Source organism: Callithrix jacchus, chromosome 13, assembly GCF_049354715.1.
Source record: "Callithrix jacchus isolate 240 chromosome 13, calJac240_pri, whole genome shotgun sequence".
NCBI classification, from domain to species: Eukaryota; Metazoa; Chordata; class Mammalia; order Primates; family Cebidae; genus Callithrix; species Callithrix jacchus.
The window spans coordinates 24,162,843-24,177,307 of NC_133514.1; the positions used below are offsets into that span (position 1 = coordinate 24,162,843).

General features: G+C 42.2%; 2 protein-coding genes across 10 annotated transcripts in view; both read right to left on the reverse strand.

Annotated features, from left to right (window-relative positions):
* The window catches only part of SLC7A2 (solute carrier family 7 member 2), a 71,676-nt gene extending 69,035 nt beyond the window's left edge, over window positions 1-2,641 (reverse strand). For both annotated transcript variants that reach the window (XM_008979229.5, XM_008979227.5), the window contains exon 1: window positions 2,493-2,641. The gene's annotated coding sequence lies outside the window, so the exon portion shown is untranslated. The remainder of the gene's footprint in view (window positions 1-2,492) is intronic.
* A 249-nt stretch (window positions 2,642-2,890) lies between these two features.
* LOC128929422 (uncharacterized) overlaps window positions 2,891-14,465 on the reverse strand; it is a 110,403-nt gene continuing 98,828 nt past the window's right edge. The window contains exons 4-7 of one of the 8 annotated variants that reach the window (XR_013525565.1): window positions 12,119-12,177; window positions 9,217-9,354; window positions 8,026-8,073; window positions 2,891-3,022 (exon numbers count right to left, since the gene is read on the reverse strand). Coding sequence is in view for 2 of the 8 variants with exons in the window: in XM_054243796.2 (XP_054099771.1) it covers window positions 9,322-9,354; window positions 12,119-12,177 (92 nt within the window). In the remaining 6 variants the exon portion in view is untranslated. Of the gene's footprint in view, window positions 3,023-8,025; window positions 9,355-12,118; window positions 12,178-14,465 lie in introns of those variants that run through there. The other 7 variants (XR_013525563.1, XR_013525568.1, XR_013525566.1 and 4 more) reach the window with 7 other exon arrangements.

Consider the following 14,465-nt stretch of genomic DNA (forward strand, 5'->3'; position numbering starts at 1 on the left):
CAAGGCTGTATCTATATGGTTTTGAATATCCAGATCAAAGGTTTAGTAATGAGTTGACGACTTCCATTTTCAAACCCATTTAGACAAGTGCTATCACTTAAGTGAAATCTTATTTAACTGAGTTTTTCAGGATTCAGTTGGATGACCAAGCATTGAAATCATGCACCCAATACTAAACACGTGACTATTTAGAAATATATTCCACTAAAGTTTTTTGCTTTTGTTCTAAATATTTGGCATCTATTAGGTAGTTTATAAGAGTCTTCAAAATCAATGTGTTCATATCTACACGATTGGGGAAATAAAGCAAACAGCAACATGAAGGTGTTTTTAAGATTCTGCAAGTTGTTCACCAAAGGGCACCTAAAAAACCAGCAGATGGCTCTGAACACACAGAGAGTGAAGGGGAGAGAGAAGGGAGGGAAGAGGGAGAGAGAGGGAAGGAAGAGGGAGAGAGAGAGGGAGGGAAAGGGGGAGAGAGAGGGAGAGAGACCCAGGGAAACGGAGAGAGAGGGAGGGAGAGAGGGAAAAATAAAACAGAAGACAGAGGCTAGCTACTAGGCTAAATAGGGAAGTCGCCAGAGGACAACCATGAGGGAAAAACCATTTGAAAAGGTAGGACTGAAAAGAGAAGAAATAGCCATAACGAGGGCTCTGGGTTTGGCCAGAACCACCAGGAGAAACAACAGCTTAAGCCAGGAGGTCTGAAAAGAAAACAGAAGGTAGACCACCTACACTTGAGACAAGGCACTTCCACTCTGCAAAGGTGTTTGCAGCGCAAAGCAAGAAACCTGAACTTTAAAATTCTTCAGGCACACATGTTCACATGGCAAAGATCTAAGGGAATACAAGACGAAAAACTCCAAGGTATGCTCAAGCTTTTTAAACTGCCACAGCTCCCCTGCTAGCTTCTATGTGCCTTCACAGGCTCCAAAGCCCAGTGACAGGGGAGATTCTGGAATGAAAAGGGCTGTGTCCACCGCTTAGGAGGCCAAGGATTCCGCAAATTGGATCTCTGCAGATACCACAGCGCTTTACTCTGGTCTCCAAGGCCAGGGCACACCCTAAAAGATTAAAATGCCTTAAGGTAGATGACCATTCCCAGATCAAGGCACAGCATGGAAACAAAGTGCAGGCCAAGGGAGGAAACTTGAAAAATCACAATACAGTGGCCTCCCAGATTCCATCCAGAGCGGGCAACTAGCAACTTTTTGGTAAAAGGAGGGGAGAAAAGTCATATATTCTGCACAGAGAGATCATTTCATGTGACTCTCCAATACAATTAAAATAAAAAAGGATTTACTAATTACAAAGCAATCCTAACAAGGTACATAATGAATATACACTATTCACATCCTATACACCTAGAGAAAGACTACAAACCCAAAATGTTTCACTTTCCGCAGGAGATAATTATTAAATTTTAAAGACTGGCTCAGGCAAGAATGAAAAAGTATCAAGTCAAGGCCACGTACATTCTAATTTTATAACGCAGGCGGCCCTGGACAAGATTCAGAGAGCTCTTGTTTGAGTAAGATCTGACGATATCCCCTCATTAAAAGGATTAGTGTTTCTGCAAAAACGTCTAAATAAATCTTATTACTGGTCCAAAATTAGTCACCTAAAGGCTTTAGACAGTTTTGCATAAATATTTACAAGACTGAAGAGGCTGAGGACTTTTTCTCCTGAAATCCAGACACTATATCCACTTCAAAAGCTATGTATAATTGTGACTTTTGCTGAGCTTATTTCTTTTAAATGAGTTTAAGATACAATCTCTCAATACCTTACTCCATAAACTGGATGTATGCGTCAATAGAAGATGGCAAGAAAGTTTTCTGGGCGGACAGGTACTCTGGGATGATGGGTAGGGAGATTCTCTAAGCCTCAAGAACAGTTTCATGAAATGGGCTTCAAAGATACAGCCCATCTCAAACGGATTTAAAAAGGCACTCATTTACTTTAAAATACCCAGTACAAACACCACGACGGCCCACTCACCAGGTTCCCCGCAGGACATGGAGAGACTTCCAGTGCTCCAAGCTGGGTTTCTAATTTAAACCAAGAACCCCAAGGGAGCGAAGACGACTTCAGGGACCCCCGCAGGGTGCAGGGACGGGAGGTTCAGCCCGTCCACCCAGAGAGGGGTGCGCGGAGGCCCCCTGGAAAGAGTGACCCAAGGGTCCCCGCGAAGTCGCCGTGCCATGCCCTCTCCCAGTTCCAGCGGTCCCCGAAGACCCCCGGCAGGACTGGCTGCTTAGGGACCGGACGGGGCGAGGCGCACCCCGGAGGACCAGGGTCTGCGGCTTTGGCCCCAGCCCACGGTCCTGGGACTCCCCGCGGAAGAGTCGATGGAGCTCGGCCTTCGGGTAGCTGCGCGCAGCTGGACGCGGCTCCGGGACCCCCCGCCCCGTTCCTTCCCCGCCGGCCCCAGTGCCCGGGCCGCCCCTCGCCCGCGGCCTCTCGGAGGGGCGGGAGACCTGGCAACTTACTGGGGCTGTGCTGGGGCCGCGCTGAGAAGGCTGCAGTGGACTGGCAGCTGGAGCGCGTCCGGGGCCCGCGGCTGGGGGAGGCTGGAAGAGCGGCCTCTGCCTCGCTGGTCCCGCGAAGAGAAGCACCCGCTGGCCGCGCTGCAGAAGGCGGGCTGGGCACGTGGGCGCCCCTCTGTGTAGCCGCCCGGGGCGGGGGCGGGGCGCGGGGCCGGGCTGGGCCGCCTCCTCCAGCCTCCCCCGCGCTCCAGGACCGCGACCCTGAGCCCGCCTCCCGCCGGGCCCGGCCGCGCTGGCCAATCGCCGGGGTGGGCGGTGTCCGGCCGCCGCTCCGCGAGGTTCGCCAGGAGTTGGGCACACGTGCGCGGGCGTTAGCCCGAGGCTAGGCCGGTGGGTGCGGACCGGGAAGCGGGGCTGCGCACGAGGACAAAATTCATGCTTTCCTGGGAGGACCAAACCTCAAGATTTGGGCATTTCCAAATCTTCTAAGCAGAGTTCTTAGTGGGGGTTTCGTCCCGCGTTTACTTTTAATTCTAGAAAGATTTTGGAAATCAGAAAATAAAATAAAATAGTAATGATAAATATAAGCCCAGATGGATGTGCTTTGTCAAATACAACCTAAACGTTGATAAATAATGTGCAGTTGCTATTTTGGAAGACTCCAGTGACGTCAATAGGTAGCCACGATTGTTTGGAGATGGGTTTTTAGGAAATGACATTTCCAGGGGAGCGAGGGCAGAAGTTACACAATCAGGGTTTCTCCCCCTGTGCTATTATTTACTTTAGGAGTCTCAAAGTCACAATGTGAAAGCCTGTTAATTTTAATCCAAAACGAAGCAAAACACACACTGAATTGAACAGTGTGTGTGTGTGTGTGTGTGGTTTGTTTTTAGTGACAGGGTCTCTCACTCTGTCGCCCAGGCTGGAGGGTAGTGACATGATCGTAGCTTACTGTACCCTCGACCTCCTGGGTTCAAATGATCCTCCCCACTCAGCCTCCCAAAGTGCTGAGAATTACAGGCTTGAGCCACCACACCCGGCCTATTACTATTTTTGTTTGACAGAAAGGTCCACCTTACTTTGCTTAGTATTGGGGTAAATGTCCCTTTAATCCACCTATTAGTAATAACTTTAGCAAAGTGCCAGATTCGCATTGCTGCCTCACAGTACCTATACAGTTTTAATGTGATATTCTAAATCTTAACTTCAAGACATATTTCCCCAAGATATTCTAATAAATCGTGTGGGGCATCATTCCAGAAGCCAGCACACACACAAAATCTCAATTACTGTTTCCAGAGTTCATGTACCTCAGGAAGCTATCCATGGATTTCATGAAAAACTGGAAGTGTAGGCTGGGTGCTCATGCCTGTAATCCCAGCACTTTGGGAAGCCAAGGTGGGAGGATCACCTGAGGTCAGGAGTTCGAGACCAGCCTGGCCAACATGGTGAAACCCCTTCTGTACTAAAAATACAAAAATTAGCTGTGGGCAGTGGCAGACGCCTGTAATCCCATCTACTGAGGAGGCTGAGGCAGGAGAATCTCTTGAGCCCAGGAAGCGGAGGTTGCAGTGAGCCGGCACTGCTGCACTCAAGCCTGGGTGACAGTGTAAGACTTCGTCTCAAAGACAAAAACAAACAAACAAAAAAACTGGAACGTTTAAACAGCACCATGATTATGAAGGCATTCTCCAATAGACTAAATGGCTTAGGTAATAGAGACTGTCAATGTAAACTTATTTTCACAGTTAAACAAATGACTCCTTATGCAAATTACCATTAATGACAGGAAGGCAAATGATATATGTGAACTTTTAATACCAGATGCCTCCTCAATCCCACAGCTAGGAGGCGTTGTTCAAAGGAGTGATGACTCAAGATACTTTGTCTAATTTCTAACGGTTAGTAATCTGATCTAAAATCTTTCACTTGGTTTAAAAGAAAAAGAGCAATTATTTCCCCACATATTTTTACTTAAATGCTCTGTGTTTAAATCTGTTTAGTCTGTGATTAAATTACAACACAATGATTTGGGATAAACAAATCTATTTGACATTCGGAAACTGCCAATTTTGTCAGAATACCAATCTCTGAGTTTATCTAATCTGCCCTCTGGAGCACTTCCTGAGGCAAGAACACACTGTGTTCATGTGTGTGAATAAGAAAAGCTATTTCATCTCTAAGCAAAAAATAAGTTCTTTCAAACAACTTTCTAACAAGATTGCTGAATATCTTGACACACTAGTTCTTGACTTAATATATTCCATTTCCTGTTTGAAATTATTGATTAACCCTGAATCCTGCCTCACAACTTTGGTTATTTCTCACCTTTAAAAATGTGTTTAGCCGGGCACGGTGGCACGTACCTGTAGTCCCAGCTACTCGGGAGCCTGAGGTGGGAGGATGCTTGAGCCCAGGACTTCTGGGCTGTAGTGCGCTAAGCCGATCGGGTGTCCGCACTAAGTTCGGCATCAATATGGTGACCTCCCGGGAGCAGGGGCCCACCAGGTTGCCTAAGGAAGGGTGAACCAGCCCAGGTTGGAAACGAAGGAGGTCAAAAATCCCGTGCTGATCAGTAGTGGGATCGCGCCTGTGAATAGCCACTACACTCCAGCCTGGGCAATATAGGGAGACCCCGTCTCTTAAAAAAAAAATGTGTTTAGATGCGGAAAAATTAAGATGTCCACAATTTTGGTATGAATCTCTAAGATGGACTATGAGACAAGAGAAAATAGAATCGAATTTTTAGAAATGAAATATTGAAAAAGGTTAAGCTATTTTGCATCTTCATTTGCATCTTCTCTTGCTGCCTGGAGTTGAATTAGCATCTTTTTCCCAGTTGAGTAAGGTTTTCACCCACTTTCTACTTCACCCTCCCTGGTTTACCGCCATCACTTTTCACTTTCATCCCTCGTCAAGTTCCCTTAAGAATGAAGCAGAAAATCCAGCTTAGTCATTTCAGCAGATGGAGTAACTTAGGTTGTCATCTTCCAAAGATTTCACAAACATCCGTGCATGTCTGAACTCTTAAGGTTTTATGAAATTGCAGGGAATTTTAAGAGACTTTTGTAGCTGAATAAATTCCACACCCTGTACTCCCACACTTGCCAAATACAACCTAAAGTAAATCTCATGTCCACAAATAAGGGATTTACTTCAACTAGCAAGACTGAAGGAGTGGATTCTTACTGGTTCTGATTTGTACTCTATTATTCCCAAGGCATTTTAGCAAAGACAAGCTGAAATCCTCTAATTTTTTTTCAAATGGCTGGATACCGGATGCTAATGCTCGTGCTCTCACTGAATCAACTCAAAAGGGAAAAAGAGTTGGACCAGAGTTCAGAGCACTAGTTATTTTTTGTTTGTTTGTTTGTTTGTTTTTGAGATGGAGTTTCATTCTTGTTGCCAAGGTTGGAATGCAATAGCATAATTTTAGCTGGCTGCAGCCTCTGCCTCCTGGGTTTAAGCAATTATCCTGCCTCAGCCTCCCTAGTTGCTGAGATTATAGGTGCCCACCACCACACCTAGGTTTTTGGTTTTTGTTTTTGTTTTTTTTGTATTTTTAGTAGAGATGGGGTTTCATCATGTTGGCCAGGCTGCTATTGAATTCCTGACCCCAGGTGATTCCACCCACCTTGAACTCCCAAAATGCTGGGATCACAGGCATGAGCCACCGCGCTGGGACCAGAACACTAGTTTTAAGAGCTTTTAGGCCACCACTGTTCTTCGCTCCCCTTTCAAAAATGTGTAAAATCCTAGAGGCAACTTCCCATTGGATACAATCCACATGTGCCCATCCTTTAAGGCAAGCAACAAAATATTGAAAAAATGGTTGGAAAAAAATATAGCAAGTCTTTATGAATGACAAGTAATCTTTTAATCCATCTTTTTCTGCTTGTTTTTTAACTGAGAACAAATAATCGTTTTGCAATGGCTTTCAATCCTACATTGCTCTTCCTATGGATTTCCCTGTATCATATCACTTGGTGTCTTTCTGGGTTTTCTTTACATTGGCTGTTAACCAGGAATTGCCCTGAGCTCCACCCCACGCTAGGATTCCTGCTGAGACTCTATCGGCTGGGAAAAGTCAGTTTTCTTAATCCAAACGTCAGTTAGCCTGCTGTGTTAGGGACTGAAAACCAGGGATTTAGGAGAGAGCTCAGATAATGTAAATCCTCTCTTTCCTTTAACCTTGACGAAGGGCCTAATTGCTCCAGAAATCTTTTCCTAACCATATCCAGTGGACCTTTCCCAGTTCTCATGTGCCCCAGACTCTCTCCTGCTTTGTTTTTTTCTTTCTGGAAACTGTCTCCTCCTTGGCTTCCATGATCTCTTAGGTATCCTCCTACTATCCTGATAACTTTTTGTCTTACTTGCTAACTAAGGCACTCTTAAGATTAAATTATTGAGTCATACTTAGGTCCATCAATCTTCATGATCTAGGTTGTTACGCATCTTTAAGGCCCAAACAACTTGATGACATCAACCCCCAAAACTCCTTTCCAAGACTCATCTCACATTCTTGTTCCACATTCAGTCTCGGATGAGATAAAGGTATCACCACCTGAAACTATACGGTGGAAAACAAATTCATCTCTTTCTTAGGCTTGTATTTCTCTCCTATTTTCTTCTTACTATTCTCCTGGTACTTCAGGCTTAATACCTGAAAGTTATTGTTTGCTCCTTTCTGTTCTTTACTTTTTTATATTCCATCAGTCACAAAGTTCTGCTACTATTCCTCCATGTATTTATCACAAAAATCAACCTTTCTCTTGATTTCTATAAATTCACCTCCCTAATCGCTACTTGTATTATGTTAAGACACTTTATTGCAGTCCTTTCAAAAACTCATTGTATCTTTTCATTGATTACAAAGTCATACTAAACTCCTTCCATCATATATAGTCTCCATCGTTTGCATTAGTACATTCTCTCAACTTATCATTTAGACCTGTGCAGTCCAAAATGGTAGCCACTAGCCACTAGCCACATGTGACTCTTGAGCACTTCAGATGTGGCAAATCCAGGCCCAGATTACATGCCTGTAATCCCAGCATTTGGGGAGGCCAAAATAGGTGAATCATAAGGTCAAGAGTTCGAGATCATCCTGGGCAACATGGTGAAATTCCGTCTCTACTAAAAATACAACAATTAGCTGAGCATGGTGGTGTGCACCTGTAGTTCTAGCTACTCAGGTGGCTGAGGCAGGAGAATCACTTGAACCTGGGGGGCAGAGGTTGCAGTGAGCTGAGATTGCACCACTGCACTCCAGCCTGGGTGACAGAATGAACGACTGTGTCTCAAAAAAAAAAAAAGAGTTGTGGCGAATCCAAATTGAGGTGCTGAAGTATAAAATACACTTGGCAGAATCAAAATAATGTAAGAAATATCTAGGTGATTTTTTTATACCGATTACATGTTGAAATAATATTTTAGATATAGGGGCTAAGTAATATATAACTAGAATTAATTTCATTTGTTTCTTTTTACTTTTTTCCAATGTGCTAGAAAATTTTCAATTACAAATGTGGCTCACCTGATGTTTCCATTGGATAGTGCTGACTTAGACAACCTGGGTTAGGCGCTATGCAACACATCAGAGAAAATTTAAAAAAAAAACAAGAAATAATTCTGTTTCAGCTCTCTCTTCACAACCCAGCTGAGGAGATAAGACATGAAAAATTAATTATCATTACAACCAGTAGACAAACACCAACAGAAGAAAATTGACCCCATGAGAATTTAAAGGAGAGAGAGGTAGCCAGGAATACTCTCTCCCTTAAGTGGAATTTCAAAAGATCTTGGGAGAATAGAGTGTATTTTTTTTCCCTGCAGTTGCAGAAGAAAGAGAAAGGCATTCTGGGACAAAGGAGGTGGGAAAGCACTGAGTAGGTTTGGGATGAGATATGTAGATGAAATGTATCTGGGGCGAGTGCTGTGCCCTGCTATGGACAGGGTCTACATGTCTCCGGTGCCTCTTTGCCCTCAATCACCTGCAGAATAGCTTCTCTGTTCCTTTGCTGTCTCTGAGGCTTAACCACACTCAGGACCTGAAGCTAAAAAATAAAGGTATGTTTATGTTGCCAGTCACATCTTTGCCATGCTTCTCACCAAGGTTCCAAAAATGTGCTCCAAATGCATGTTTCTGGACAATGGCATCGTATGACATTTTCTCTAAAGAAACATTCTTCCCAACTGAGCAAACCTTTTGAATGCAGAGACCAACTCATGCAAAGAACAGAACTCAGGGTTTATTTAAATTGCAACTCACTTAGGTTGGCCAACCATCCTGATTTGCCCAGGATCATCTCATTTTTAGCATCAAAAGTCCCTTGTACCAGGTAACCTTGGCTGGTCTATCTCACTTACTCTGTCACATTTCCAGATCTGACTTTTTTTTTCATTTGTAATCATTAGTTTGCTAATTTGATATTGATGACAAAATGACAGAGACAGTACAATTACGTTAAAAAGAAATGTGGTTGCTTTCTCCAGCCACTGCAGGGCTGACTTGACAACATACTTTTTTTTCCTTAGTTTCATGATGCCCTAAGGGATCTCACAATTCCTCATGTTAAAGTCATTTCTCTTCCATTTTAAAAATATGTCACTGAGTACATCTAGGAAGAAGGGTGCCATACAGTCAATCAAATAACAAAGAGGTACTTCAAGTTCCAGAAGGTGGGTATAGAAGTTCTACCTGAAGCAGACTTTCACTGGAACTTACTCAACTTCTTCTGAGTCCCCTGTCACTAACTCCAGAGCCTCCTTTCCGGCCCTTTGAAGTCTTCCTTCTCTTCTGAGTCTCACACTTGTTCTCCAGGGCTGTTGGCTAAAGGGCAGCATCAAAGTGAAGCGAAACCCCCTAGATGGAAAATTCAAAGAAAGCAAGTTCAATTTCAAGTTCTGGCAGTAAAGTTACATGATTAAGAAGCCTCTAATTCCCAAAGGAATGAACCCCCGATGGTGCAATGACAGGCAGTGGGTTTGAACTCTTTTTTGAGACAGAGTTTTGCTCTTGTTACCCAGGCTGGAGTGCAATGGCTCAATTTCAGCTCACCGAAACCTCCGCCTCCTGGGTTCAAGCAGTTCTCCTGCCTCAGCCTCCCAAGTAGCTGGGATTACAGGCACGCACCACCATGCCCAGCTAATTTTTGTATTTTTAGTAGAGACGTGGTTTCACCATATTGACCAGGATGGTCTCGATCTCTTGACCTCATGATCTACCCGCCTCGGCCTCCCAAAGTGCTGGGATTATAGGTGTGAGCCACCGTGCCTGGCCGAGTTTGAACTTTTAAGATATTGAACTTGAATTCCTTCAGATCATACCATGTACACCATATAATCATAAAACTAGCTGTAGTAGAATCACTTACCCAAAAGTTCTAGCCCAGTTCTGAAAAGATAACTAAATTTCAATTTCCATTTAGCAACAACTTTTTGCATAGTGCTCTGAATTCCAGGTTGCAAAACCTTGGTCTCAAAATAGAGTAATCCTGGCTGGGCACGGTGGCTCACACCTGTAATTCCAACACTTTGGGAGGCTAAGGCGGGTGGATCACTTGAGATCAGGAATTCAAGACCAGTCCAGCCAACATGGTGAAACCCCATCTCTACTAAAAATACAAAAATTAGCCAGGTGTGGTGGAAGGCGCCTGTAATCCCAGCTACTCAGAGGGCTGAGGCAGGAGAATCTCTTGAACCTAGGAGACGGAGGTTGCAGTGAGCCAAGATTGTGCCACTGCACTCCAGCCTGAGCAACACAGTGAGACTCCCTCTTAAAAAAAGAAAAAAAAGAGTAATCCCCTTTTATCTGTGGGGGATATGTTCCAAGACCCTCAGTGGATGCCTGAAATCATGGATAGTACCAAACCCTATATATACTATTTATTTGTTTCTAAACATACTATGATAAAGTTTAGTTTATAAACTAGGCACAGTGAGAGATTAACAATAACTAATGACAAAATGGAATAATTATAACAATATACTGTAATGAAAGTTATGTGAGTATCATGACTCTCTCAAAATACTTTATCATTAACAAAAATAACTATGATTTACTGTGGATAACTGAAAACACAGAAAGCTAAACCACGGATTGGGGGGGTACTCTTGTATTCCTGTGATAATGTTAGCGTTTAGCCCCCTCCAGCACTTCTCTGTAGCTGTATCAGATTAAATTCATTGAGATCAAACAATGACAAGTAAAATTACCCTGTGGTACTGGGGAAAAGGAGGAAGGACTGTTGGTTTCTTGCTTTTAAAAGAAAAACTTCAGCTGAATTAAATTTGAAGGAGTTTAATTGAATGATCAACAATTCATGAATCAGGCAGCTCCCAGAATCACAGTAGATTCAGAGAGACTCCAGCATAGCCATGTGGTGGAAGATTTATAGACAAAAAAAAAAAAAGAGGGGGGAAATAATGTACAGAAATTGGAAGTGAGGGACAGAAACAGCTGGATTTGTTACAGGTTGGTGTTTGCCTTATTTGAACACCATTCCAACAGCTGGCTACATTTGATTGGCCAAAACTCAGTGATTAGCATAGGTGTGGGCTATGGTCAGTTAACACCTCCACTTGTTGGAGTTCACAATGTACAGAAAAACCTTTAGAACTTAAATATGTAAGGAGGCAGCTTTAGGCTAAACTTGATTAATATTGTGCAGTATGACTTTGATGTCTTTAATTGTCTGGCTTAGCCTCACCCAATGCATCCTTTAAAATGCTCCATGAGTTGGTAATGTATCCTAATATATGATTGCTTCAAAGAATATATTTTTAAAGATTCCACCTGTTTTTATGTTTGAATTGGCACTAATTGATGTCCTTCAGCAAATTAAGCAGTCTTTTTTCCCTTTTGTGATCCAGAGAAAAAGGCAAATTCCTTTTTAATGACAGGTAGTATGGTCCGCCAGCTTCTTTATAACAAGTCAATGCTAGCTTAGTCAGGAGGAGAACATCTGGGGTTCTTCCTCAATTATATAGAAGAATTGAAACTGCTGGATCTGATAGGGCTTTTCCTCTAGTCTCACCTACTCAATTTAACTACACTGTGCAGGGTAACTGCTTTTTCTCCAGAAGCTTTAGAAAAAACTTGCTCTTTTGTGCTTTTTACGTGGTGCTTTGGTTTGGTATGGTTTGGCCCAGTGAAAACTCATGTTGAAATTTGATTCCTACTGTGTAGTGTTGGGAGGTGGGGCCTGATGGGAGATGTTTGGGTCACAGGGCAGGGCAGATTCCTCATAAATAGATGCTCATGCTGAAGTAAGTGAGTTCTCACTCTGGGGGAGTTGATTTGTGTCTGTGAAAGCAAGAGCAGGTTGTTAAAATGAATCTGGCTTCCACAGTCTCGGTCATTTCCTCTCTCACCTCTCTCTTTACACTTATCACTCATCTTTCACTTTCCACCATGAGAGGAAGCAGCTGAGGCCTTCCCCAGATGCAGCTGTCTAGCTTTGAACTTTCCAGCTACCAGAATCATAAGCAAAATACACCTCTCTTATTTATGAATCACCCAGCCTCAGGTATTCTGCTATAGCAATGCTAACTGGACTAAGACACCTGGAAATGGAGAGAGAGAGCTTTCATAGCCAGGCTAAACCTGAATAAGATCCTGGCCTTACCTGGTAGGCACTCCAGTTCTGCTTAGGTTTTTTGTTTTGATCTTTCCTAAGATTAAATTCTGTAGAAGAGATTATAAAATAAGAAGACATTATTCCACATAAATATGTAGTATAATAAAAAATTAATTCTACTGGATGCTAACTTAATTAAATGTATGATTTTGAGCAAAAAATTCCTCAATTTCATTTTTAAGTTTCTTTTTCCTGTGAACTGGGGACAATAATACTTAATTTCTCTAGAAGATTATGAGAAGATACACAAGGGAATGAAAACACTTTGAACAAGTTAAATCACTAAGTTTTTACTCTTAGATCATTTATACCTTCATCAGTCTAAAATTGGGTTCCAAATACAATTTAAAGTCAAAAATCTAACTCTTCTCAGGTTACAGATGTAAATCATGTAATGAGGAATTATCTTTACCCATTACATTAAGACAAATAAACAAATACTTAAAAAGCAGACACTTTTAAGCCACATTGCTCTATCCAGGAAGTTGTTCAACTCTAGTTCCATCTGTGAAGCCACCTCTGTGCGTCAACAGGAGTGATTGCCAGAGCATGACCCATGAGTGTTAATTGAAAGAAAGGACTTCAGCATGCTATTCTTGCTGTTTCCCTTTCTGCCACACTAGCCCTGTGTCTACTTGCTTCCTGGCATACTTGGAGATCAGAGAATATAAATACAAAAAATAACTAGAAGAAGGAAACTGGGAAAGGGGAGAAAAATCATGAAATTGCCATGTTTTAACTTTAAACAATCAGTCATGTCACAGCCTGAATAAGCGTCAGAGGTGTTTGAACCAGAGCAACTTTATCTTAAATAGAAGCTGGGTATAATGAAGCTGAGATCTACTGGGCTGCATTCTCAGCCCATTAAGGCATTCTAAGACATAGGATGACATAGGAGGTCAGCACAAGATACAGGTCACAAAGACCTTGCTGATCAACAGGTTGTAGTAATGAAGCAGGCCAACACCTGCTAAAACCAAGATGGCGATGAGCGTGATCTCTGGTCATCTTCACTGCTACACCCCCACCACTGCCATGACAGTTTACAAATGCCATAGCAATAACAGGAAGTTACCCTATTTGGTGTAAAAAGGGAAGGCATGAATAATCCACCCTTTGTTTAGCGTATAATCAAGAAATAACCATAAAAATGGGCAATCAGCAGCCCTTGGGGCTGCTCTGTCTATGGCTAGCCATTCATTTATTCCTTTACTTTCTTAATAAACTTGCTTTTGCTTTGCACTATGGACTCGCTCTGAATTCTTTCTTGTGAGAGATCCAGGAATCCCCTCTTGAGGTCTGGATTGGACCCCTTTCCCATACCATAGAAATATGATCATTATAAAAATATATTAAAATATGTTCAAATATATTATTAAATGCATCTAATTATGGGTCTCCGGAAAATCCACTGGGCCCCCTGTTTTAATGCAGAGGTTGCAATCTCAGCCTCCCTGTGAGGTGAGGCATGGCAGTTAACACCAAAATTTGAATTCAGTTGAGTACCAGACAATAGTGAGGTATTGAGAGGGTGGTTACAAAACCGAGAAAGCATTTGAAATGAAAAACTTGAAAAAAAAAACAGATGGGCAATATGCAATGCAGGCTGCATTAGGCTCTGAGGTGCAAATGTTCAACATCTTCTCTAAAGTTTACTCATATAATCATGTGGTCAATAGAAATCACTTATAAAAATGACTTTTGAAACCTCAAAAGCTGATTTATTTGCAACAGGCTTAGTAGATATTTAATTTTCTGTAATATTCCAGTAGATTATTCCTTTTAAGGTACAGCTTTATTTGTTGATTTTTTTAAACAACTACAAAGCTTCGTATATATTTCTTTAAAAAAAAAAACTACAGAAGCATATTTCCCATGAGAAACTCTACTTGTTTGTGTGGGAAACTATACAAAGAAGTTTATTAGCAATAAGATTGTGCATGATCATCAGAATGGCAAAGTAATCTTTTTTAACTGAGTGCATATTCTAATCCTCCTGTATAATTTATGTGAATAAAATCTTTGAAGTATTGTGGAGGAGGTAATCTTAACTAAATTGAACTTGACAGTAGCCCTTTATCCAGTTCCAATGTGCTTAGACTTTGAGGCGCATATAGAATCAGAACGAATACTGGTTTAAAATATGATTCAGTAAGTACATTCCAGCAGTAGATAAAGCACCTCAGGGCAATGAAAACTGCATTGAATAAAAGTAGCTTCAACATCCACAGTCTAACGTTTCTTTTGGGACAGGGAAGTGCTTTAGTTTCATGGGCTGGCTCATTTCATTTTGTATTGTGGTGGTAATATCTAAGGAGACAGATAACCATTTTAC